The 25816-nt window shown below is 37.6% G+C and overlaps 2 protein-coding genes, 1 long non-coding RNA gene and 1 other non-coding gene across 5 annotated transcripts in view; 1 reads left to right on the top strand and 3 right to left on the bottom strand.

Moving 5' to 3' along the window:
* LOC122078198 (GDSL esterase/lipase At3g26430-like) overlaps positions 1-25816 on the bottom strand; it is a 27229-nt gene that overhangs the window by 637 nt on the left and 776 nt on the right. The window contains exons 2-4 of one of the 2 annotated variants that reach the window (XM_042644083.1): positions 1451-1660; positions 722-891; positions 121-391 (exon numbers count right to left, since the gene is read on the bottom strand). In XM_042644083.1, the coding sequence (XP_042500017.1) occupies positions 121-391; positions 722-891; positions 1451-1660 (651 nt within the window). The remainder of the gene's footprint in view (positions 1-120; positions 392-721; positions 892-1450; positions 1661-25816) is intronic. The other variant, XM_042644084.1, reaches the window with a different exon arrangement.
* LOC122078199 lies at positions 4199-5676 on the bottom strand. Its single transcript, XR_006139988.1, has 3 exons — positions 5606-5676; positions 5443-5496; positions 4199-4262 (listed from the first exon to the last, which is right to left on the bottom strand). It is a non-coding gene; the product is annotated as an uncharacterized LOC122078199 (long non-coding RNA).
* On the top strand, positions 6399-6471 carry TRNAR-ACG. The gene has a single exon. It is a non-coding gene; the product is annotated as a tRNA-Arg (tRNA).
* On the bottom strand, positions 8299-20344 carry LOC122078196 (eukaryotic translation initiation factor 4B2-like). The gene is made up of 3 exons (XM_042644082.1): positions 18895-20344; positions 9469-9864; positions 8299-8721 (listed from the first exon to the last, which is right to left on the bottom strand). The coding sequence occupies exons 1-3, from the start codon at positions 20055-20057 to the stop codon at positions 8697-8699; spliced, it is 1584 nt and encodes a 527-aa protein (XP_042500016.1). The 5' UTR covers positions 20058-20344; the 3' UTR covers positions 8299-8696.

Here is a 25816-nt window from a genome sequence, read left to right on the forward strand (position 1 = left end):
AAAAAAAAAAAAAAAAAAAAAAAAACTGATTCGAAAACCAATCAAAACCAGACCGAACCATGGTTTGGTTCCCATATGTAATAATAGGAAGAAGCAAAAGATTTGATTGATTTTAGTTACCATGCTTGGAGGCCTTGCTGATGAGGAAGTACTTGACAGAATAAACATCTACATAGGTAATGGAAGCCAATGGGAGATCTTTCCTGAGTTGAGCCATAGCCTCTTTTAATCTGATATTGAAGAACTGAGCCACCTCATTGAAGGGACTGGCACACCCAGCTTTATCTACTTGTGCAGCTGTGATGAGCAACCGATCCATAATGTAGGGAAGGCAGCCCACTGGGCCTGTGTTGTGTATCCAGAAGGACCTCCCTCCTTCCCCATATATATACTGCTTTCACAAGTCCAAGTTTTCAAACTTCTCCTCACCCACATTACAAATGAAACTTGAATCCAAAAGAGAGAATATTTAGGTTGTGTTTGGCATGTATTCTTGGAATAGATTCTGGGTCGAGAACCCATTCTGAAATGTTGTTTTTTATTTATTTTTTTGCTTAAGAATGTATTCTAGACCCAAAATCTATTATGAAAATTCATACCAAGCATAGTAATAAGCCCAAAGAGAGACTTATCGTAAAGTTACTCACCTTTATGATAGTAGTGAACTGATCTAGTAAATCAGGGACGTATGCCCAAAGAGACTTATCGTAAGGTTACTCACCTTTATGATAGTAGTGAACTGATCTAGTAAATCAGGGACGTATGCCCTAACTTGGTCAATCGACATGTTAAGGAAGTAGCCAGCCGTTAGATCATTCTGACCGATGTCAAATGTGTACAAGGCACGAGAGAAGCTCTCTTCCGTGGGCATCAATTCCTGCCAAACAAATCCTACACCAAAATACCCAAAGAAAAATAATTCATCCTATTTCAATATCAATTTCAATGTAATCTAGTCTGAATTCAACCTACTGTTACTATCGATGATCACTAATAAGGAAATTTTTTTTAAAAAATGGTAATTTTATATTTGATGAAGCTTACTAGAAAGACCCAAAACCATAAGGCATTAGGTGGAGATAAATCCTCAAATATATAAAGAACCAAGGACCTAAACTCACCATCATATGAATACAGTACGGTTCTCAACATCTCAATATATCAACACTCCCTTTAATGTGTAGCTTCTGCATACTTGACTCTACAGGTGGACAAACAACTTGGGGAGGATAACAAATGGTTCCGGCTTTGATATTATGTTAGATAGTCAAACCAAAAACTTTTAGACATTTGGTGGAGAAGAGTTCTTGAAAAGTATATGAATGCACCAAAAGGACCTGAACTAACTGGTGTAAGACTATACCTCTATAACTTCCAATATCTCAACAATTCTATACCGCATTGCATTCCAATAGTTCATATAAGATATGGAACTGGTAGAATTAATTACCTTGTCGACGAGCCTCTTGAGATCTTCGATGAAAATCGTTGAACTGATAGAATTGAACGTTTAGGGAGAAAGGACTAAACCCACCTTGTGAGAGAGTTATATTTTGTGGTCTAATTGTTGATGCAGCAGTTGCAAAATTAGCTCCATGAGTGAAGTTAGACCCCACTGAATCAAGGTAGGCATTCAGATAAGGTAGTCCTAAGCTCTCCGCTGCCAAAATGAAGGGAAGATCAAGAGAAAAAAGATTAGGAGAGAGAGGGGGAGGGGGAAGGGACATTTGTTATCAGTTACTTAATTACAAAATCCTCTATTACTCTAGCTTGGCAGCATGAAAGAAGTACAAAAGAAGGATAAATTACATCTTATCAGACTCGAACATATCGAGTAGTTCATTTTTGTGGGGTCATTGCTCAGAGCAATGGTAAAAAGTTTGGGTTGCTAGGACAAATGCCTCGGTTTTAGTGTTGAGTACTGAGGGTAGCCTCTAAACAGTGAAAACAAACAAGTCATGATGAAGAAAGGGCAATTGCCCATTCAGATTTGAATTCATAATACTTCTAGGGCCTTTTTTAGTCTGAGAGTTACACTGCGCCCAAACATAGGGCCGTGTGCCCCAAGGAGGGATAAAGTGGTCATTTTACACTCCTTGTGTCTGTGGGGTAGGGAAAGTTTTCGGACATAACACTTTGGTTGCGTTTGGTAATCATTTTGTTCCAGAAACGATGTTTCGTATCAAAACCAGAATTTTCTGTTTTGTATCAAAATTCTATTTTGAAACCAAACTCAACATTTCTCATTTCTAACGTTTTTTTTTAATCCGATTTTTTTAAAAAAAAAAAGGGAAAAGATGAACCATGGACACTATATGGAAGATTCCGTTCTCTTATTCCCCTAGAACAAAAAAATGACAAAAACATTTTTTCCAATGATTATCTAACGTAATCTTTGTCCTAGTTTCTAAACTACTTTTGACCTCTACTTTATTTTTCCTGGGTGGAATCTTTGGACAGAAGTTAAACCTTATCCCTTTGGTGGGTCAGGTTGATGGATTAAAATGCCCAAAACCAGTCATTAAAAGGATACATCATCATCGTGTACCTTCTGGTTCTTGTATGATCTGATTCACATACATGGAAGTCACCACCCAATATTTTCATGTGTGAATCAATCCCGTACGAAAATAGTTTTTGTACGAAAACTTGATCCACTCTCTTTACTTTATGAGTAAGAAAGTGTATTTGAATAAGAAAATAATTTTTTGGGTTGTGCATGGTGAAGAGATAGTCTCTTCATCCAAGGTGATTTTGACTATGTAATTAGACTCTTAAAACAGGTAACAGTATCTATAAGTTGCTTATCTACTTTTAATCGGGTGGCACTCTAGCACTAAGAAGGCCTTTTCACTGGGCTCGTCAAAATAATGAGTTTCATCATTAACTTCTACCTGTAATAAAAGTCCGAAATACTTTTCCTGAGTTCAGTTGAAGAGTAAAATCGTATGGATTAAGAGATTCTCTTCACCTAGTGTGAAAGAAAACTGTCCTGGATAAATGATAATATTCAACAGTGTACCTTTTGTGGGAAGCCAAATTATACCATTGACACTTGTTGGGCCAAACATGGTGGACCAAATTGGGCCAATCAGTTAGTCAACACTGCCATGACTGATAATTCTATTGACAGAGTGACTCCGAGTGACACAGCTCTTGCACCGGCATTTGGGACTTTTTCTACTGTTTTTGTGTATTGGGATGATAATAACCATATTCTCAAGCACCTACAACAGCTTGAGTCATCTACCTCCACCTCTACGACCACTTTAGCTCATTCAGGTAACTCTACTCTTCTTACCACCACCTCATTCACTCCATGGATTATTGATTCTGGTGCATCCTCACATATGACGGGTAAGTCAACTGTCTCTTAATTGTTCTGTTACTTACTTACTTCTACCCTTCTTATTGTGTCTTTCAAGACCTGTAGACAAGAAGAACGATTGGTGGAGGGCTTGAACAGATTGGACTCTACTATTTGGATGGCACCAGACCATCTATGGTTGATGCTACCACTACCAGTGGATCCTCTCCTCTTCAATGGCATCTTCGAGTGGGACATTTATCTTTATCAAACCTTCAGCTTATGATTCCAATTTCCAAGTTGCAAGTCCATCTCTCACCTCGAGTGTGAAGCATGTGAACTGGGGAAACATCACCGGTTGCCATTCCTTCACGTAGGATTTTGTCTTTACTTTCTTTAGTTCATGGACATATGGGGTCCGTGTTGTGGTATGCATCTAAGTTCTAACACATCCCATGGTTTAAAATAACCCTTTTCAACTTTTCTTATAACCCTTGGGATGAGAATTACTGGTGTTTCTAAGGCTTCTTCTACAAACAAGTTATTGTACATACATATGGTTTAACATACTTAAGTAAATTATAACATAACTACTGTAAAATAACAATAAAAATGTAGATTCTTCTACTTTGTGTTGATCACAATGGCAATCTAAAGGACAAGCAAAGTATCATCACTTTTCAAATATTACCATTTTAATTACCAAACAAATACATTTGGTTTCATTCAAATAGATTACAGTTTCCCCACTAATGGCAATAAAAGAAAACGATTTCAAAAATATTGAGAAAAATAATTACAGCAATTGGAAAACTTCTCCCCGATCAAAGTAATTAAACTTCAAATAAATTAATTGTATTCATATTGTCCATCTCCATTATATCAAGCTAATTACCTGAGCATCTTCTCGTATTCTTAGGTTCTGCCCTGTTGGATCAAGCAAGTCATTAATAACCTGGAGAAACAGAAAGCTAGAAGACTGAAAATAATGCACCAGAAAATAATCTCAAAGATGAATAAGAAACAAGTTCTTCAGCTTTTGCTGAAATATCAGAGAAAATAAAGCACACACAGTTATTGTCTGAAGTAGGCTCTTTCAACAAAAACAATGTGAAGAATGACCACGAGACCATGTAGTAAACTATATACTGGAAGATTTATTACCTTTATTTACCACTAAACCAGAAAAGAAGCCTAAATCAAGAACACCCCACCAAATTTGGATTTCGGATGCCTCAGACAGTTCTTTGTAACATTTTAGAAAGCTTCATTAACGATAAAAATGTTACTGCTTGACATTCTCTGCCATCTATGCAAAAGATAATGAGAACAAGGATGTAGGTCCTCTGTTGTTGTTGTTGTTATGTTAGCTCTGGCTTACCACTTTTGAAAGCTTCCTGTTATCTTTTTATTTCAATAAATTGGTACTTATCACAAAATTAATAATAAGGAAATGGCCATTGTCACTTGTGTGGGCCCTTGTCAACTACTTTTAAGTGTCATTCTTGTGAACGTACTCCCTGGCAGGATAACTAACCATTAGATACCAGGATGTCCCAGTGTCCCATAACCTAGTAACGCACCATGTACAGGGATTTTCCCTCTTTTGTTTTCGGCAGACCCAGTTCTTGAACCAGAATTGACTTTGCAAACAACTTGTAAGTGTAATAATTACAGATGGAAAGTTAGATTGGACTGAATTTTAACACATGACTAGATCAGGACCTACACAACATGTCCAATTAATTCAATCACTAATGCACTGCCAGGTATCCCCAACCCAGAATACTTACTATGTCATAGCTGGATCCCCACTCCCTAGGGACAAAAATTGGTGGAGCCATCATCTTCCAGACATTGCAAAGAAACAGCTCCAACACAACAACATTTATATTTGACAATCATGTGTTCAAGATCAGACTAGCCTACATGATTGCAACTTCCAATTTGAAGAACACCAGTACTGTGGCTTACAAGTTACAACAGTGGGGATCTTTCTCATTCCTTTTGGTTTTGATAGAACTCTAAGCTGAAAATTTATTCATCACCTCAGCTTTAAAGAAATACATCCAATTGTGAAGGATAACAGCCAATTCAAATACCAAAAGCATATAATCAATTCAGGATGTACTGACCTCATTATATATTTCCAGATATGAAACACGAAGAAGAAATTCCCGCCCAGGTGTCTGCGGCATATGTTGACCAAAGTTAATCATGGAATATAATAACTGCATGCAAAACCATCAATTTGACCCAAAAAAATAATATATATATATATATATAATATTCCACTACCTCTTGTATGATGCTAAAGACATCCTTCACAGCCAATGGAATAATCCCAGGTGACTTTTGCTCTCCCTACAAGAGAGTCGAACAATAAAAAAAATTGAAACATGTGTAACTTTCAAGCATTATAATTCAGATAATAAATCAATTAAAATCTCTACAAATTCAAACAATAAATATATTTAAATCTCTATAAAGGCGTTTTATAAGAATAGACAAATGTAATGGACAACGACATTGATTAAAAGCAACCATCAAGAAATTACACAAGGAATATACCTGAACCACTTTCTTAGTTTCTCAAGCCAAACCAAAAGTTTAGGCCCACACTTTTTCAAAGACAGATGTCATCTCCTAATCATATGTGAAGCATGCCTGTACAAGTAGGTGATCTAGTATTGTATTGAATGATTATCTAAAGAATAATAATATTTAAAATATCTCTTATTTTCCTTATTTATCACCCACAATCTTTGAACTCATGATCAAGATTTAGTTATCAGTATGCAGATATTGATATTGATATTGATCAGGATCCATCGCTTTTGCTCTTATTTTTTGAAAAATACATATATATATATATATATTTTTACGATTTTACCCATAAAATGATATTGATAATCGATTTAGACCCATCAAGTATGACGATAAAGAGATGTCACCCGATGAAACTGATTTCTACTGGTTGTAGGTTCTGGTTATATGTGACAATATAAGTGGGATTGGACGTTTAGATGAGCAATGACATAATTAGTTATACTTTGTCATAATTTTTAATTTTAAAATCCAAATCACACAGGACTCCATGGCCCAATGGATAAGGCGCTGGTCTACGGAACCAGAGATTCTGGGTTCGATCCCCAGTGGAGTCGTTTAACTATACTTTTCATCTTTTTAGAACCGGTTCTGTCGTTGGTCGACATCGATATGTATCAATTGAACCGGTCCACAGCAATCCAATTCCAGATCAAAAACACATTTTTTATTAAACCAAAAAAAAAAATTTTGACATTACCAGTATGGCTTGTTTTCAGTTTCATATTTGTGAAGATGCACCATTCTTGGATGCATAACAAAGATGTAATGAGTTCACAGATGATCAGCCTAACTGTATGGTTTAACCACAAATGCGTTTCCCCTCTTCTCTTGATTTTCTTTGGACAGTTGCAGAAGCTTAAAATACCCTCTTGGTTCTTTTTTTTATGGTGCTTAAGGAAATGTATCCTTAATTAGGCCAGAGAGAGAGAGGAGGGCCAAGGGTGGGTAGGGATTACTACTTTTGACCAAGTTTGCCCAATTCACAATTAAGAAGAATTGAAGTCATTCGTAGCTATATCTAAGCATCACCATGTGTTGGTATTTTGGCCATATCGGATGAATTTCCCCTCAAATTCCAATAATAATAATAAAAAAAAGTTTTATTTTGGGAGAGATTTTTCCTTGATAAGAATCAATTTGGGACCATATTAATCAAGGACAAGCTCCATGATAACCTTTAATATATCCAACGGAGACCCATGAATTCACTGATGAGGAAGAGTCACCAGATTCAAATAGGAAGTGTGAAATATAAAAAAACGAACCCAAAATGACTATAAAAGAAGTGGTAAGAAAAAATATGCAAAAGCTAGGGTTCAACCCAAGTATGACCATGGATAGAGCTATTTGTAGGACAAAGACCCATGTAGCCAATCCATTTTAGGGGAATGTTCCCGAGATGTTACTCTGACTTTTGTGTTTTTGCTTCTTTCTTAACTTCATCGTTTTTCTTTTATTACTTTATCTACCTTTTTTTCTCTACCAGTTATGCTTCTATCGAATTCATGTAGCCGATCCCATTAAGTTAGGATAAGATTATGGTTTTACCCTTATTAAAAACAGTTCCACCTATACAGGATTTGTTAGGTATCAATATTGACCTCAGCTAATACAGCCAATCCAATACCAATATTTGATTGCATGATGATCATCACAAACTAAATCATATGAGATCATTTACTTTGACCAGAAAAACTCCAAATAAACCAACTGAACTGGATAAAAGAAAAGGGGCACAAAAAGGGTCCAAATTGGTAAACTGCAGGCTAAACACGAAATTGTTGAACTACATTCAATTGAAATTTTGTAGACAAGTAGATCCTAAGATCTTTGCTCCCATGTCAAATTTCAGACCAATCAGAATTTACCAAGTGACAAAAATTATAATAAAAAAATCAGAGAGTTGTAACAATGCAAGGATTCTCTTGGTAGGTTACCATGCACCAAATCTTTTACCAAAATGGAAAATCTGAGAACAACGATCTCAGATTAATGAAAACTCAAGCTAATTCCTATTGTCCAATTGATCCATTGAGATAGGATTGAAAGAAGAGGAACTAAAAAGAAATGGCAATCACTACTCTAGTTTCTCTCTCTAGGCCTGTTATTTGGATTGTTTTATCATATTGTGCCAAAATAAAATTCCACTGTCAGTATAAACTTCCCCTGTTTCTCATCATTTCTATACCCTTAATCGATTTCTCCTGTCCCACCTAGGTCTGAATTTCTCTATCAACTTCATTACCTGCTCTTCCATGAAAAATTACTCCATTACGTTTTCTCCTTCCCCGTGAGCATCCCTGCCTCAATGCAATCACTCTATCAAAGCCACACTGATAGAATGACCAGCTTAGGATAATCAGATCACAAACACATGGATGTAAGAAGAGTAAAGGTAACAAATTCAACAAAAACAGTATCTCAATACACTTGTGTTCATCAATATGATTGACAAAACTGATTAATTGTATAATGTAACACAAAAGAGAAAACTAATGCAACAGAGAAAAGATGAAAAGTCTCATGAAGTCCATTGGGATTACAATTAGAAGGGAATATACCTAGAAACAATACAGGCCGCTTGACTCATTATGGGAAAAAAAATTAGCAATTTTACACCTGTATCAGGAGGTAACAATTAAGTTATCCAAGGTTTTCCGCTATATTTCTCGGCTCACTTGGTGCAAAACATAAGGGAGGGAAAATAACTTGACTATAAGAAAATTATTCTGTCCTGGCGGCAAAAAGGAACTAAAACCTCAATTTCACAACAGACTTCTCACCATCTCCCTCTAGACTTGGGCCTGCCAACAAGAAAGGGTCAAAAATCAGTAAGCATTTGAAACAATGTACAAAGCTAAATGTGCCGTGTGTACATATGCACAGTTTAAAACAAAGATAGTAATTTCTTTGCCTTCCCGGTCAATACCCATGTGTGTGTGCGTGTGTATGTGTGTGAGGGTGCTGGGGAATCACCAAGAGAGATTCCTAGTTCCAGTTTTCAAGGGCCTTTCTTTCCCCTTCTGATGAACACTTGTCACCACTCATTTTGAAAAAATACATTGCACATATTAATATTCCAGTCTCAAATTCAATCATCTGTCATTCCATGTAATGGCATCTCCTTCCATGCACCCTCTTGGTGATTCCCCAGCACCCACTTGCTACTCCTGAAGTTTTAAGTGGTTTGTTTTGTCACGTGCAAACTACTAATTAGGCTGAAACTGAAATATGAGCAGGTGACCTTGGGGTCCACCTGTCAACAAAATTTCATCCTCAGGCAATGCAGCTGTGTCAGAAAGTGTGAGCATAATTGCAATGCAGCTGTCACGTTGGTGACAAGTTGTTCCACCTTTTCTTTTTTAAGCATTTGAGCATTCTGATATGAGCAAAAGTAATCTATGTTCCTCATATCAACTGGTCCTAAACAGTGGATACAAGATCCATAAAAAAAATAATAATAATAAAAGAAAAGAAAAGAAAAGAAAAGAAGAGAAGAAGAAGAAAAGAGAAATCATTGAACTGAAGATCCAGAATCCAATGTATCATACCTGTCAATGTCTCTGTTGCTAAGAAATCCTCTTTCCCTGCCACCCTGAAATGCTCTTCTATCATCTCCGGGCCTGCTCCACACATCTGCCGTACCACTTCTATAGTCGTCCGACAAGCCAGACTGAGAGGGTGGCCTCTCCGGTAAGCCAGCAACCCTGCCTGCTCCAGAACCAGGCCTCTCAAAGGATTTCTGGCCAAACCTTACCTTGTCGTCCAACTCACGGATTAGCAGTTCCAGATCCTTTTCTTTGCTCAACATCAGCTCATGTAGACTGGTTTTCTCTTGACCAGACTCCAGAGTTTCCCCATTTGCATCCGCTGCACTTTCTTTCTCCAGTTCCTTCCTTATATGATCTATTTCTTCCTTCAGCGTCTTCTCCTCACCTGTCTCAGGCCTGAAACATAACCAAATATCACCAGATTTACTTTGAAAAAGAGCTCAAAGCATGTTCTGAGGGAAGATTAATTTATACACCCCCATGAGATCCCTGTGGATGCCAACGGACAAGTTGATAAGCTAGATATATTTAATGAGCATGCCATCAGAATGAACTTGCCCATGGAGAAAATTCACTTATGCCATCCATCAAATGTTAACAGAAAACATTTTCTATTCATATGTTGCAGCAATATATTTTCCTTTCCTTTTTCTTTTTATTTGGGGGTGGGGGGTGGGGGGTTGAGGGAGTAGGGATAGAGATCAGCATTGGCTTGTTTGGCATTTGACAATAAGGTTTTCATTTACTGAAGCTGAAATTAAATAAAAAGCAATCACCACCTGATCTGCATGGCTGGCATCACTACCAGTACCCCAACCTTGGAATCACCACCACCAGGGAGCCCTACCGAATCATCACAGAACCAAAGGCAAAACCAATCTCATTCATCAAATTCATACACAAGGTTGCCCATTACAAACTTACATAGAAGACTCCAAACCAAACTCAAAATCAAGAAAGAAAAGGCCTGAACCAATCCTGAACAGATAAGGTAAAACTAAAACTACCTAGAAAACTGGAAAAAGAAACGAGACCAAAAATAAGGATAGACTTTTTGAGACCTATTCCAGCCTAACTAAAGTCAATCCCGTATTCATTCCTAATACCCATATTTTAGGCTCATCAAAATGGTCTATTACAATAAACTGCAGATTCTTGGAATTCACCTCAGGCAAAGGGTTCTTCAGGTCAGCACCCAAGAGAGGAATCTCAAGGTCACAGCTAATACTGCCATCTGGAGGGATGATGGCTTAATGCGGCCAGTCCACTTATTGGATGGAAAAAACATCTCTCCATTTCGAATTCTGTGCTCAATCATATGGCTCACCCATCTATTGGATTTTCCCCACTGGTATTTTCAACCATCAAATGAGGGAAGTACTGATGTTGCAATTTTGGCGGTTGGATGGATAGGAAATCATATGGATTAGCCATCTATCAACTTTCATTGCCGAATTCAATCTTTTACAGTTTTACCCCAAAAACAAAAACACACACAAAAAAGTAAGCTCTCAATCACAAGGCCCTTCATGCATTCAACCTTTCCCTGTCATCATGAATTGTCCAAATCTCATCCAAAATCAACATGTTCTTTTTTCTTTTTGCGAGGGTACAAACATTGACCTGTTCATTCTACCGGAAGTGTCAAGGATGATGTGAAAACATTGTTAATAGCAGATAAAAATTGACAAAGGGCAGTGCCCTACAGACTCCTCCCTTGGACTTCTCACCTAGAGAAAACCATGCCGGACCTTCAGAAATTTGTCTACATAATAGAAACATAGTCCACAAGGTATTACAATTGTATTTGAAACAACATTTTATTCTTATTTTAGGATAACAATGTCTAGATTTAACTATTTAAGAGTACTTTTTCAGTTGAATAAATAGTTAAATGCTCTACTGAAAGAAATAAAAATAGTTAGAAAGCATGATTTAGTGCTTTCTCTTTCAGCTAACATGTTACCATTGAAGCCTCTTGCTTCCAACTAAGATATCTAAAAACACATTCCAGCGATGTCCAATGGTTAATACATTAACTAAAAGCTACAACTTTTAGCCATCACAAAATTCATCAACCAGCCCTCTAATCCTACTATCCCCAAACTACCATCATCCTATACCCAACCCAAGCTACCAATCTATATTCCTTATTACTTATCCAATACATTTGAAACAGTGAATTTCCACCATTCCCTGTCCAATCATTTTGAAGCCCCAAGTGGCACTCAATCAGCCAAAGTCCCAATATTTGTAGGAGAATATTACCACTTTGAGATTGCCACTGATTAGTGTCACAATCAGCCCAGAAATACCTACCTCACTTTCACGGTTTCACCAGAATGAAGAAGCATGAACCTGAATCCTGAAAATGCTTGCCCACAGCTGTACGTGACAAACATTGGAAATCAACAAGGCATTCAACCATATGCAATGTCAGACAGTTAGGGTGCTTCTCCACCCCCTTCAATTTCAAAATATATGTGGGCCCCGTGGATGCCGCACTTGCCACTGCCAGTCTGCTACTGGGAATTATTAAGTTTCAAACCCTACTCCTGATGATCAACTACAGCATAGAAGAATTCAGCAGTCAAAAAGTGTTCATCTTACTCTAGAAATTGCCAAAATATCTTTTGGCATGTCAGAAGGTACTAAGTTTTCATCTTCAAATAATACCAGGATCAACTAGGACAATCAAGAATAAAGGAAAACACAGGGGGTCACAATAGTTTGTAATTAGCCTCTTGTAAAAAGGACAGATTCCCACATAGTAGGTATAAACAACCTTAAATATTAGGGTAACGAAGTAATTTTAACTCTCATTCCTTCCATCATCCTCCTCTTTCGACATTCCCCTTCTCACCGGGCAACAACAAAGGTGGATAGCAGATGAAAGCATTGGCAACAGGCAACCCTACCATCTATCTTCTCCAGCAACGGCAATTCACATCTCTAATCTCTCTTTACCAATCCATCTTGCTGTAAACTGGAAAATGTTTTCTTCATTTGAGATCCAGCCACTAACAATGATTCCCATCTCCAAATTCGGTGAATAAACAGAGGGGCAATATTACCTACACATTTCCCAGCTGACTTGTTCAGAATCATATCCAACTGAACCTTTCCCTCCAGGCCAAAGTCGACTTGTGCCTTCCATCAAAAAAAAAAAACTGCTTCTTCCTCTGCCATGATGGGATCAGAGATGGCAAACGGGTGGAGGAGGATAAGAATGAGATCCTTGGCAAGTGTGACTCCTTCCCCAAGAATACATCACCAACCACATTTCTTCTCTTGTCCATTGCAGGACCTCCCTCCACCTCACAGTCTGCCATCAGATCTTCTGGGAAATGAACATCTATCCAATGCCATGGAATTTTAGAGAAAGTTGCCTACAACATCATAATCCTCACAGAATATAGGAGTGCTAGCATGGTATCAAGTATTGAACCACTACGGACCAACAACGCCGATAGATATCGAGATTGGGCATGTCAAAACAATACAGAACTGATACATAAAAAATTATGTATAGAAGCGGTACATGCTGATACAGTACTAAATACACACTGACAAATTTGATACACAAGCTATCAAAACCCAAAAATCTCAGTTTTTAAAAGAAAATTTCTTCCTACTTCGCTTTTTTGGCCAAAACCTAAGTGAATCCCATCTACACTCAAACATGACAGAGGAGAAGTGTTTAAACAAGCAAAAAATTGCACTAACACTCATCAAAGTGGAGATTGAAGCATCAAAGCCGCCAAATGAAATACGTTAAAAGTTTTATTTATTTATTTATTGCTTGAATCTTGGTTTTCTTGGTTGTTTTGTCAAGTATCATTTCTAAACTAGAAAACTGACCTAGATTTGGATCATCTTGAATAATTTGTGATCTACAATGTATAATTATATTTGTTTGTAAGTACTTTTTATTAATAGTTACATACTACTTCAGGTTTGTTTCATATGTTATTACTAAAGTGTAGTATGGTTAATATGTAGAAACTTAATATATGTGATACTTAATACTAAATAGTTCGTATGCTCAGTTTGGACCTTTAATGGTCACTTTAAGCCAGTATCCCAATACACAAATAGATTTTTTTCTTTTTCAAGTCTGTTTACTTTAATTGCTTCTAATTACTTGTTAGTAGGTTTGATATTGCACTTGTCAATGAAGATTTGAATCACATAGATGCCGTAAAGACAGAGATAACCTAACACTAGTTGGATATCACTATTTATTGCTTATCAATTCTTAAAACATTTGTTTTGCATGTATCATAAGTAAATCAAAGCGTATTAAGCATCTCATAGTGTGTCTCCAATATGTCTCTTAAAACAGTTTTCTGATACGCTGCCAAATACCAATACTTGACACCTTGAGCACCAACAAACTCGACTCCACCAGAGAGAAGCAAAACATGAGTCAAAAGATACAGTCTCAAAAAGAAGCCTCAGAACAGACAGTTTAGATATCTTTGTTACAATAGGTCATCAGGACCTTAAAGATGAAATATAATGAAGGAAACTCGAAACTAAGCTTGCACATAGATAGATGGATTGATAAAGCAAAGCAAACCCAAAAATAAAAATTAAATTGAAGAGGCTTAAATATGACTGAAAGAAAAATATTAAACCTACAGAATACAAAAATACCATATCTACCCCCACACAATAAAAGAAACCAAGAGAAGCGAAAGCAAAACCAGAGTAATTAAGATGACTTAAACTCACTACATATGCCTTAAGGAAAAGAAAAATATCTATCCAGAAGAAATTGATCACTTTCTCCAGTTCTTGTTTCACGTCAACATCCCCTTTGTAAGGAGAAAAACTCATTCTCAACCTTCAACACTAGGCCTTAAATATGTCTCAATTGCAAGCATGCTAAAATTTATTGCATAATTCCTTTAAAAAAAAAGATCATTGATAAGAATGGAAATGGAAGCTTGATTGTGTGCACATCAGATTCGCCACTCATCCAAAATAATCAAAGTCAATTTAGCTTGTGACGGTACATCAACAGTCGTGTGGATAAATCTTGTTCATCAATTTTAAACTTTTCTGATGCAGGGGGTATTCATTCAGGCACATCTCATCAATCAAAAAATGAGGTTTTGAACAAGAAGATGCAAAAAAAACTCATTTCAGAATCTTTGTTGGAACATCATCTACTCTCTGGTTTTGATCTACATATTTCTTTGCATAGTTATCATAAACTAAAGTACTAGAAATAAAGCTCAGTTGTCATGATCTAAAATATCATTATATGTCCCTGAAACAAATATGGTTGTATGACATAGTCCAGCTCATCAACCAGCTTCTTGGTCGTCTCTTATGATCCAACCACTATTTGCTATAGGTCCTCCTTCCCATGTTCTAATTTCTAAAATTGCAATCCTGATGTGTTACCAACAAACACAGCAATGACTGCAACCTCGGGTTCTCTAACTTTCACTTTAAGCCAAACCTTCAGATGTCAATGCTGTCTAGCTATGTTACCTGCACACTTCAAATTATGCACTATAACCATGACTCACGTCACGCCCGTCTGATACATGATGTCAGACAACGGAGAATGCAAGGAACAGAATCTTTGCCATACCAAGTTTTACCATTTTCCATGGCCAGGTAACAAAGATTCCTCACTATTTCTCTTCGAGTTGGGAAGGCATTCACTGTCAGAACATTGCAAATCATATTTCTGCAAATATACGTAGGATTAGTTATCTAATGCAAGGCGCCAAAACTTGTGCTCCAATACCAAGCTAATGCAAATCAGCCAACAAATAACCCTAAACAGAATCTTTGCCATACCAAGTTTTACAATTTTACATGTCCAGGTAACAAAGATTCCTCACTATTTCTCTTCGAGTTGGGAAGGCATTCACTGTCAGAACATTGCAAAACATATTTCTGCAAATATACGTAGGATTAGTTATCTAATGCAAGGCGCCAAAACTTGTCCTCTAATACCAAGCTAATGCAAATCAGCCAACAAATAACCCTAAATTGAAGCTGTATCATGGAACAAACAGGAACATGTGGATTTTCATGGGAAGACTATAAGAACAGAGAATTGGCCACCAATGTGCTCAAAGAATGCTAAAAATCTTAACAGAGCTAGCAGAAAGAAAAAAATGAAAAGAGAGAAGGAAAAAGGTATGAGAAATAGTTTCCCACAGGAATTCACCCACAAGTTTGGAAATCTATCAATGAGGACGGGGAAAAAAAGAAAGAAAAAGAAGAAAATATTTCTTTTCCCGAGTCAAATATTCTTCTTTCTTAAATAACAAGGAATAAGGATACAATTTATTGGGGGAAGGAATACTAGTAGAAGTGGCAGTTTCTGGCCTGACCCAACCCAGCTAGATTGTTCAGCGAAAGCTGTAGTGCGAATCTATGTGTCATTTTGTGGGTCAGGGAAGGCCAGGCTAAGGCTTTATGATTTTTCCCTGGCCTAGGCAGTATCATATATACAGTATGTGTTGTGAAGTATATAAGTAACATAAGATAATAAATAACATCACAATAGTCAATCGCATGCCCTTGGACATTAGACACAAGAAAGCCTGAAATTAGAGAACTTCAACATAAAAGACAAGAGAAACAACCCTAACCACTTTAAATTTCCCCACTAATAGTTTATACAGGAATATGTCATGAAAATTAAGTTTTCATTTAAAAATCCATCAACACATATAGATATCTACAGACTACAATTACATAAACTACCATATATGTTAAAAACATCCATTCACATATATAGCTAAACATTATAACAAAAAACTAATGTCACCATATGATTTATTATCTTCCAGTTGTGTGCATTGTAGGTGGTAAATTTTGTTTTATGGTGTGTAACAAATAAAAGTGGAGAAGAAAGGTGAAAAGCAGCATAGTTGCAGAAAATTTCTATTAATTTCTTTGGAAATCAAGTAGAAGATTCCACTCACCTAACCAGGTTGTTTTTAATTCATTGTTTGACATAAAGAGCAAAAAATAAAGGGAAAATCTTGTCGTAACCAAAGTTGGTGAAAAAGAAGTTGTAACCTTACTTTTTTGCCCTTTTACTATAAAAAACTTCTTTTTTCAAGTGTAAATCCTGTCATTTCACATGGATAATGATAGCTCTTGAAAATAAAATAATGACCAATCACTTTCAAATTATTTTTAAAATCATTTTCAACCCAAATTTAAATAACTTTCGGGAATAAGACAAGAGAAAACCAAAAGAAGGTTACAACTTCTCACTTCATCATCTTCGTGACGACAAGCTGCACCCAAAAAATAAATAAATAAATAAAGAAGACAATACCTTAGAAAAAGTATAAGACCCTGTTAAGATTCATAGCCTGATCGAAAACTCCACAGAAAAGGGGAAAAACATCACAAAATGATACCCTGCCCATGGTCTGACTATCAATGGTAGCAACTGAGAAAAAATCTTGGGTGAAGCCAAAATCATCAGCTTAGCTCAAATCATAGACATTTGGTTCTCAATGACTAAACATACTGTTATGATCGATACATTATTGGTGTGACTCCTATTAAATAATGCAAACCAGTGAGAAAACTGCTCAGAAAATATACAATACAGGGGATTTGAGTGTCCAGATTGGGAATAGTACTGCCTTTCAGTGAAAAGAAGATCCAGGACCTACTACCTATATCATCAGTACTGCTGTAATGGTGGCCAAATGTATAGATGGATCCATTTGAAGACACCGATTTTTGAATGAGTTAACGAGATGGAGATATCACAAGTTATTAGTGCGGTCCGAACATAGATTCTAAGATTGTCGCGCAACAGCATCGAAAATCTAGAATTTTGAAAGTTCAAATATCCAACTTGTGAGCAGCACTCACCTGCTGTGAGAAAGTATATCCAATACATCATTACATTGTAAGACATCCACAAAAAAGGGGGAGGGGGAAGGAGAACAAGCACAGGCAAAAAGAGCCAATTTTCAAGCAGGCCCGACTAATCTCCAGCATTTTAAACAATGTTGGAACTTGGAAGGCTAATAAATACCCTCAATAGCATTTCTAATTCAGGAATATGCAAGCACTAATCTTGCTTATTTTGAAAAATTTTGGAGATAAATCTTGGATCCATTAGGATCTAGTTGTCAATTTTAGCCATATTCCAATTGTAAGTTGTCTTTAAGTTATTGTTACATTATTAATAGTCATAACTAAAGCTAATCATATCATTATAGCCATCAATAGGCCTCAATTTTTAGGCATCAAAACTGACTGATTTTGCTTGAATTCATGCCACCGGATAGGTTTCTCACTTACATATCAGACAAACCAACATCCTAGTAATCACATGTGATTTAAGAAGTCATGTTAAAGAGTTCAAGAAAGTTATGGACAACAGAGATGGAATGAATTAGCTTGTACTGAGGTTCAACCATTTGGAGTTTTATTGATGGTAAGAATCTGGCCAAATCAGTCTATATAAAGGCAAGAGTTAGAAAAAAATGAAAAGGAGAAGTCTATATAAAGGTCTGACTAACCCCTCCCCAGAAAACAAAAGGCTCTCCATAAGCTTGTTTTGTTAGATTAACTAATGAAGAACTATTACCACTATGTTGCCGTCGTCTGTTCCATTTATATCTATTGACAGTGAGATTCCCTCGAGGTCCTCTAGGTCTAACGTCTAAAGATCTATGAATGTGATTCCAATGGATCAATTATCTCTTCTTCCCTTCACATTTCTCTATTTCATTTTTATCTTATTTCATGCAACCTCCCTTGTACACATTTGCAATATCACCAACCTTAGTTAAATTATAGAACTCCATGACCCATCATCAAGGAATAGTCCTAATTCCTGTATGCATCAACCAGCCACGAAATTCTTCTTTCCTTATCTTTTACATCAATCAAGAAACCAAATGCTCCATGTTTCCAAGTCTAATGTAAGCACTAGCTGTCCAGCGCCCGTTTGGTGTCGGACCTTAGTAGTCCTGCATTACAGGATCTACTAGCTATGTCAGCCTATTAACTACCACATTGTGATAAATTCTTCCTCATATTGAAAGCCCAACCAAAAGTGTGAAGACTGTCACCTCCCCTTGTCATTTGAATGGTACTTCATATATGTTTAGTCTAGAATGAGAAAAGTCACCCATTGATATCCACCAATGGTATTAGGTAAATAACAGATAACCAGTGATATCCACTAATGGTATTAGGTAGATAACAGAGGAAAGAAATAAAGGAAAGATCACCACCACTATACACGGAAGGCGGCACCAACTGAAGGCTGAAACCAAAATGAAGGATAGCTAAGACACAAGATTTTTCGTAAGCATGCATTTATAGTGCGGCACTCAAATAGAACAGTTAATATGGAGAAGTAACATAAGCATGCGAATTGAGACACTGCTAGACGTAGAGCAAGCTGCAAACCTGTCAACACGACGATGCTCGAGTTCCGAATCAATCTTCCGCCAATCCTTGCCTTGCTGTTGCAGTAAGACTTCTCGAGGCTTGGCATCCCCAAAAGGATTCACCTTTGGTCGTGGTTTTAGTGCTGCTTCCAGAACCTGTGGCGCAGGACTTTCCGCATGGTTCGATTGAGCAGTCGAAGGCCTGCTTGAATGAGAGCTTGTAGGTCGACTCGTCGGCTTACGAGACTCAATATCTGAATCCAACTTCTTCCAGTCGAGACCTTTTTCAGCTAAAATCTCCTCCCTGGGACGCGCCACACCAAATGGGCTAGGTCTGGTAGCCTTGGGAGGTTCATTAATGACGCCATCACCCTTGGGTCGATCCAGAACAAGCCGTGGACGCTCACGATCCCCATCACGCTGTGGTGCTCTGCTCCAGCGATCCATATCGGGAGCGGAATCTCTGAAACCTGAGCCGAAACCCATAGATCTAGCGGGAGAAGGTGCCTTCTTCCCGACAGCCCAATTGTCGACATCGTCAGCCCTAGATGGACCTCCACCACCGCTACCAAGCGAACTGTAGCGATCTTGTCGTCCAGAATCCATGGGAGAAACGGAAAGAGGTTTCTTACCCACTGCCCAGTTATCAACTTCATCCGCCCTAGAAGGCTGATCGAAATCATTAGCCCTATCAGAGGAAGCCCTCCGTTCTTCATCGAAATCCCCATAGGATCTCCGACCACCACCACCACCACCACCACCCCACGAACCATCACTATCGTCACCTCTCTCACGCATGCGCCCAGACGGAGGCCCCCCAGTTCGGCCATAGGAGCGGAACCCACCTCCGAGGCGACCGTACTCCAACTCCTCGGGAGTCCTCTCCTTGGGACCAGTTGGCAATCGAAGCATCTCATCGGTTGTGAGACCCTTAGACTCCACGGAGGAATCGCGCCTGGCTCCACCGGGGCCAACGTAAGTTCCGGTTGTGAACTCAGATAACGTCATCTTCTTCTTCTTGGGCTTGGCAGATACGGCTTCCCTTAAACTCGGAAAACTCTGCGACTCCCCAACGCCGGCAAGTTGAGAATTAGCGGCAGCGGCCGCATGCTCGCGCTCTTCAGCTTCGGCACGCTCGGCCTCAGCGGCCCACGCACCGATTCCTCCCCAGACATTCGACATTTTGCTTCTCCTTCTCTCGTTCCTTCTTTCCTTCCTCAACCAATGCAGAGATCTGGAAACTTTTTCAGAACAAAATCAACTCAAGACCTACGGCTTTGTTCTTTTGAAGATTTGCGGTTCCCTTTTGAGCAAAGGCTCCTTCAGAGGGAGCCGGAGCTCCTGCCAACATGCAAAGAATAAGGGTTAAAGGTTTATAAACGATAACGGTAGAGAGAAAATATGAGGAAATGAACGAGAAAAACCAACAGAAGCCACCAGAGTTCAGCTTCAACATTCGGCAACGCTCGTTCAGAATTTAGATTAGATGGGAATAGCGAGGGCCGAGATTTCACCTTTCAGCCCGAACCGACCGGATGAAAACAAGGACCGGTTCATTTCGAGCCTAATTCTTATCAGGCCGGCTTTATATGGTTTCTATGAAAATCAGTAGAAATCGAAACTGACCGAATCGACCGAAATCAATAGAAACGTGAAACGAAGAACAAGCCCCATAAAAGAAGGAAAAAGATTCTCTGAGCCACTGATGCAAGTATTAGCAGTCTATCTCTTTTTCCCGATTATAAAATGACCTCTGTGTCCTCTCATGAATGGCATCATTTTGTTGTGTTTTTCTATACCATTTGTTCAAAGAACCCTCTTTAATTAATTTTTCCTTTATACGCATGGGTAAATGTTTTTTATTCAAAAGATACCCCCGAGCCAAGAAGGGGTATGGTGGTCATTGCATGCTTTTTGTATTTGTGGTACAAGGGTCATTCTTGGACAGAAAACTTTGTTTCTACATATATATATATATATATATATATATAAAAAAAAAATCAAAACCGAATTTAAAACAATCATTGAGCTTGATTAGAAGCTCGTTAAACAAACCTAGAGTTCATCGGAAATTGAACTTCAATTTAGCGGTTTAATTTTGGTTTAACCTATTACAACTTAAAAGTGTTTAAACCAAACTAAAACTGAACCGAACTATTGGATTGGCAACCCTAGTTTTAAGTTTTCAGTCAATTTTTTTGTTTAAAAAAAAAAATCCCCATTTGCTTCTTCCCCTTTTTTGTTTCTAAATTCATCTGATATTTATGAGAAAAGTTTGGGCATAACGTGGCCCAGCTTGACTTGTGTTACTCTCCTAATCCCATCCTATGAAAAACAATCAAAAGATATCCATGTCATGTGTGTCCTGCGCTACCATTGGTTAGAGCCGCTAAATTTAGACAAAATCTACCCTATATTTATTTATGATGGAAGTTTTAAAAAAGTACAACCGTTAATGATCATAAATGTCTGCCCTTTATAGCGTAGATCGAGTCAATAATTATACTATTATCGTTCGAACCTCTCATTCTCCCTTACAAACTCGGTCGTCCTATGTATTTATTGTGTTTGCTCACCTGCCCATCCAACTTTTTGTATGTATACATTTTTGTACTGCATTTATAATTCTTGTGTAATGCTTTCAACAATTCATACGTCTTGCTACTGTGATATTAATCTAAGTATATATACGTATAATGGTTGTTTTAATAATGATTATTTTTATTATTATCATTATTATTAAAGAATGACCACAGCAATAGTAGAGTTAATGGAAATCTAAAGGTTGGAGGCATCCACGCCTTCAAATATTGTATGACACAAGGAGTGGAGGGGAGTGTCAGTAAAAGAATTAACTTTCATTTATTTATTTATTTATTTTTCATTTTCTTCCTCATAAGAAAGAGGTGAAAAAAATAACAAAAATTAAAAGATAAAAAGGCAGGCGGTTTCCACTTTCCATACATTTGTGGTAGGAACCTTTCTTGCATGCCTGTTTTACAGATCAGCAACTATAAAACGACAGATGAGATGGGCTCTAAGTTGTATGGACAAGTAGACAACCCTTTAGATTCATTTTTCATATATCAAGTGCGAGTTGGAATTTGCCACATGGCCAAGTATAGATTTTGTAAATTTCAAAGCTTTGTTTTGTTATTTATTTTTAGAGAGAGGGATAGGTATGTCATCGATATCAAGTATATCAGCGGATAGTACCAATAGGATCACATGATGGAGTATCATTCAGGAAGGATATGAGAGTCATTTTCGAAAAAGGAAAGAGAGAGATAAACACAATGGGTGCTAGCATACTTGACATCGGCAGCATACCTAACCTTTTCCCTTATTTTTATTAGTCCAAAACATAAGATCTATGTAAGAAATTTAGGGAATTTAGATGTCCATAAAATTTGAGTAGTATCTAATCTATCATGTCACATTTAAAGCAAACATATAAAAACCAAACCCTTTTAACTTTTGTTCGTTTTAAGTATAAGGGTCCTCGGGATCATGGATGAGACTCCTCAAGTGATAGCTTGAACAATTAGGATTTTCAACTTATAGTCGGTGGATTTCCATTTTATGACATAAGTGTATGTCAACTTAGGTTGTCAACTCCAATCTCCATCTCCATAGATCATCCCCAATCGATCAATCGCAGTAGAAGACGTGTTATTAAGATGAATCAATTGTTTTTTTCGTAGGCAAAAGCCATTAATGCTTATGATAAACAAAATGGTTGGATTTGGAATAAAATATGTTTCACTTATTCGGATCCATTCTAAGAATTCCTATAAGGAGATGATGGGATCATTTCCACAAGAGGATATATATTTACAACCATGACGATTGAATCAAATAATTAATCTTTATAGATAGAGGACCTAGTTTTCCTATCCATAAGTTGAGGAATTTTCTCAACAGACTCTTAGATCTACCATGCAGTACTTCAGATTGGACTGAAATTTTATTGACATATAAATCTCACAATCGATCTCATATTCACATGTCAAGCTTCAATCTGTACATAATTTGTCTATGGCAAAATAAACCATTGAAAAATTAGGGAGATTTAATAACGGTTGGAGTTCCGATAGAAATGCATGAATATACATAGAAGATTATGCCATTAGATTTAATGGTAAATAATTGAATTTGATGTTGTATCCTACACTTTATTTACCACATAAATCTTTCACATGACAAAAATGATGTGCCCATCAAGAAGATTATTCATAAACAGCCACATGAGAGATCAATACAAAAACAGGAAAAGACTCATAGATGAAGAGATTCTTTGTCATTTATTGTAATTGGATGAAACTCTAAGAATAGTGTTGGACTTGGTACAAGAAGGGCAAGATTTATAACCCTTAAAACTTTCTTCAGAAGAAGGACAACAAAAGCACAAGTGGAAGAATCAAACAACTTTCTTCAGAAGAAGGACAGCAAAAGCACAAGAAGGACAGCAAAAGCTCAAGTGGAAGAATCAAACAAGTGAAAGACGGAGATTCAAAATGATTGGATTCTTGAATGATTGTCACATGTAGAAAGCAAGGAACTCAAAAGTGTCTTTTCTTCCTCCTTTAACTTACTTTTACTTAGGTGAATGGTTCCTTGTTGCATAAGCCAGGGAACTTTATATGGACTGCGGACCGCACACCTAGTTTTTCCACATGAAATATATGAGTTGATTATTTTGACCATTGGATACTATCAAATGATAGAAATTACTTATATCTCAAACTTTAGTCTCAAATTTAATCACATACCCTCTGATGTATTGATAGTTGATGTAGCTTTTGTTGTTTGGAATTTATGTTAATGTTTTTACCACATGACAAGCTCCACGGGGTAAGGGGAGGTGAAATTTCAAATTTGGCATTAGACTAAGGACAATGAGATCGATGTGTCTGAAAATATTGCAGCCTCATCTAACTTGCTAGATGATGGTAAATGCATGTAGACTCCTGATTAGGATGAAGCAAAAATACATAAATAAATGGATCCAATTTCTCTCTGTTAGTGGGGAATAGGGAATCTCTTCATCTACCCTCATCACTGGACTTAAACGACATTTTGGATGATGAATAATAAGGGGCGAGAGGAAAGGATGGACATAGAGTCCAATCATAATGTCAAATAACTATAAATGTGTAGAAACGCAACCCTAAAATAATGCAGAAAATAATGAAAAAATAAGAGCAAACAATGCACGCAGGTTTACGAGGTTCGGAAAGATTACCTACGTCCTCGGTGAGATGAGATTCTGCTTTACTATCAATGGAGAATAAGGTTACAACGCTCGTCCTCACACCCCCTAAGTATTGCTTACATTACAAAGAAAGAAACCCTTGCTACAAATATATAGTGAAAAACCCTAATCCCAAAAGTATAAAATTGCCCTCAAATGAAAAATTGGAGAGGGAACTGCGCCCCCCTACACCCCCAATATGCAGGGGGGCCTCCTGCCCCCTTGCAACCCCCACGACCTATTTATCGACAAGCGGGACTGCCTTTCTATCCTGTCAAAGTGCTTGCACTAGTACTCCCTGAGTTAAACTGTGACAAAATACAAGACATCATACACCAACAAAATGAATGTTCACTAATGCTATAAAATGAGGAATCAAGGATGGAATTTACCAATGTTGTTGATCAGGATCCAATCAGAATCGACCCTCATATCTGAAATTTCAACGATTCCTAATTTGTGACATTGAATCAGCCATACCAAATCGTCAAGAATCGAGATTAGTGACCACTTATTCAGACCCAAATTGGTGATTCTCCATTCCAATTCCTGATTCTTGAAACCTTGATGATTCTCACCAACTTTAGATCATTGAAACATCGTTTGTTGCTTCACTGACTTGAAGGTGTCATCATTATATGCTTAGGTAGCTTTAACTATTAACCTCTGGCCCAGCAATGAGGGCGGCCAGTTTCATAGTACTTGAATTGCATTAATACAAATGATAGACACAGCAGATCATTTCTGTAACAAGAATGTAGATTCATTGCCGCCAGAATCAATGCTGTTGGGTCGGATGAGAAGACGTGCTGAAGCTCATGTTAGAAGCAGAAAATATTTCTCAAAAACTATTCCCTCTCCAATCAAGTTGCATTGGATATCAGTTTTTAAGAGAGAATTAATTTATCTTGGTTATCACCGTAACACCATTATGCATATTAAATGTTAAAAAATTGGGCAAGCGCGTGTGGCCTCAGCACTAACCCAGGGCTGGGGGCTAATAAGATTGTGTGTAAGGGCATCAATATACATGGAATTTTTTATTTCATAGGGGGAGGGGTGGCAATTCTGCTCGCTCCTATGCCGGGCACAGTAACCACATGATTGAGTAGTTTGTTTTCCCTAATTTTTTAAGGGAAGAGGCTCTTCCAGCAGCTAGCTAGGTTCTGGAAAGGATAAACTTGGGCACCCTTTCAGTCATTTCCTCTCTTTCAGTTATGAAATGAACTCACCGCCCTCCTACATATGATATCATTTAATTTATTATACCTCATTGGAATGCTCTACTATGTTGTTTGCTCATAGAAACCTTTCCAAATTTTAATTAGCCAACAGTTCCCAGCTCCGGTGGCACCTCACTACTCAAAAGGTTGAGTTATGTTGCAAGAGAGTTTTCCTACACCATTGGTGCATGAAAAGTACAGCCATCAATTGTTATCAATATTTGCCCCCTGCAGTATGGGGTCGATACCCCGGTATGGGATTCCTTCCTGCATGGTGATCACCCAGGTCTTGCCCATAGTTATTTGGGCGAACGACACGTGTCTAAGCGATGATCCAACGGCTTGGACACATGACAATCGCCCAAGTAGCTATGGCTGACCTAGGCTATCACCGCACAGGAGAGGAGCCAAATCCAAGAAAAACAACCACCTAGCACTCTACTTTTTTTTTTTTTTTTTTTTTT

The sequence above is a fragment of the Macadamia integrifolia genome, chromosome 5 (genome assembly GCF_013358625.1).
Source record: "Macadamia integrifolia cultivar HAES 741 chromosome 5, SCU_Mint_v3, whole genome shotgun sequence".
Taxonomy (NCBI): Eukaryota; Viridiplantae; Streptophyta; class Magnoliopsida; order Proteales; family Proteaceae; genus Macadamia; species Macadamia integrifolia.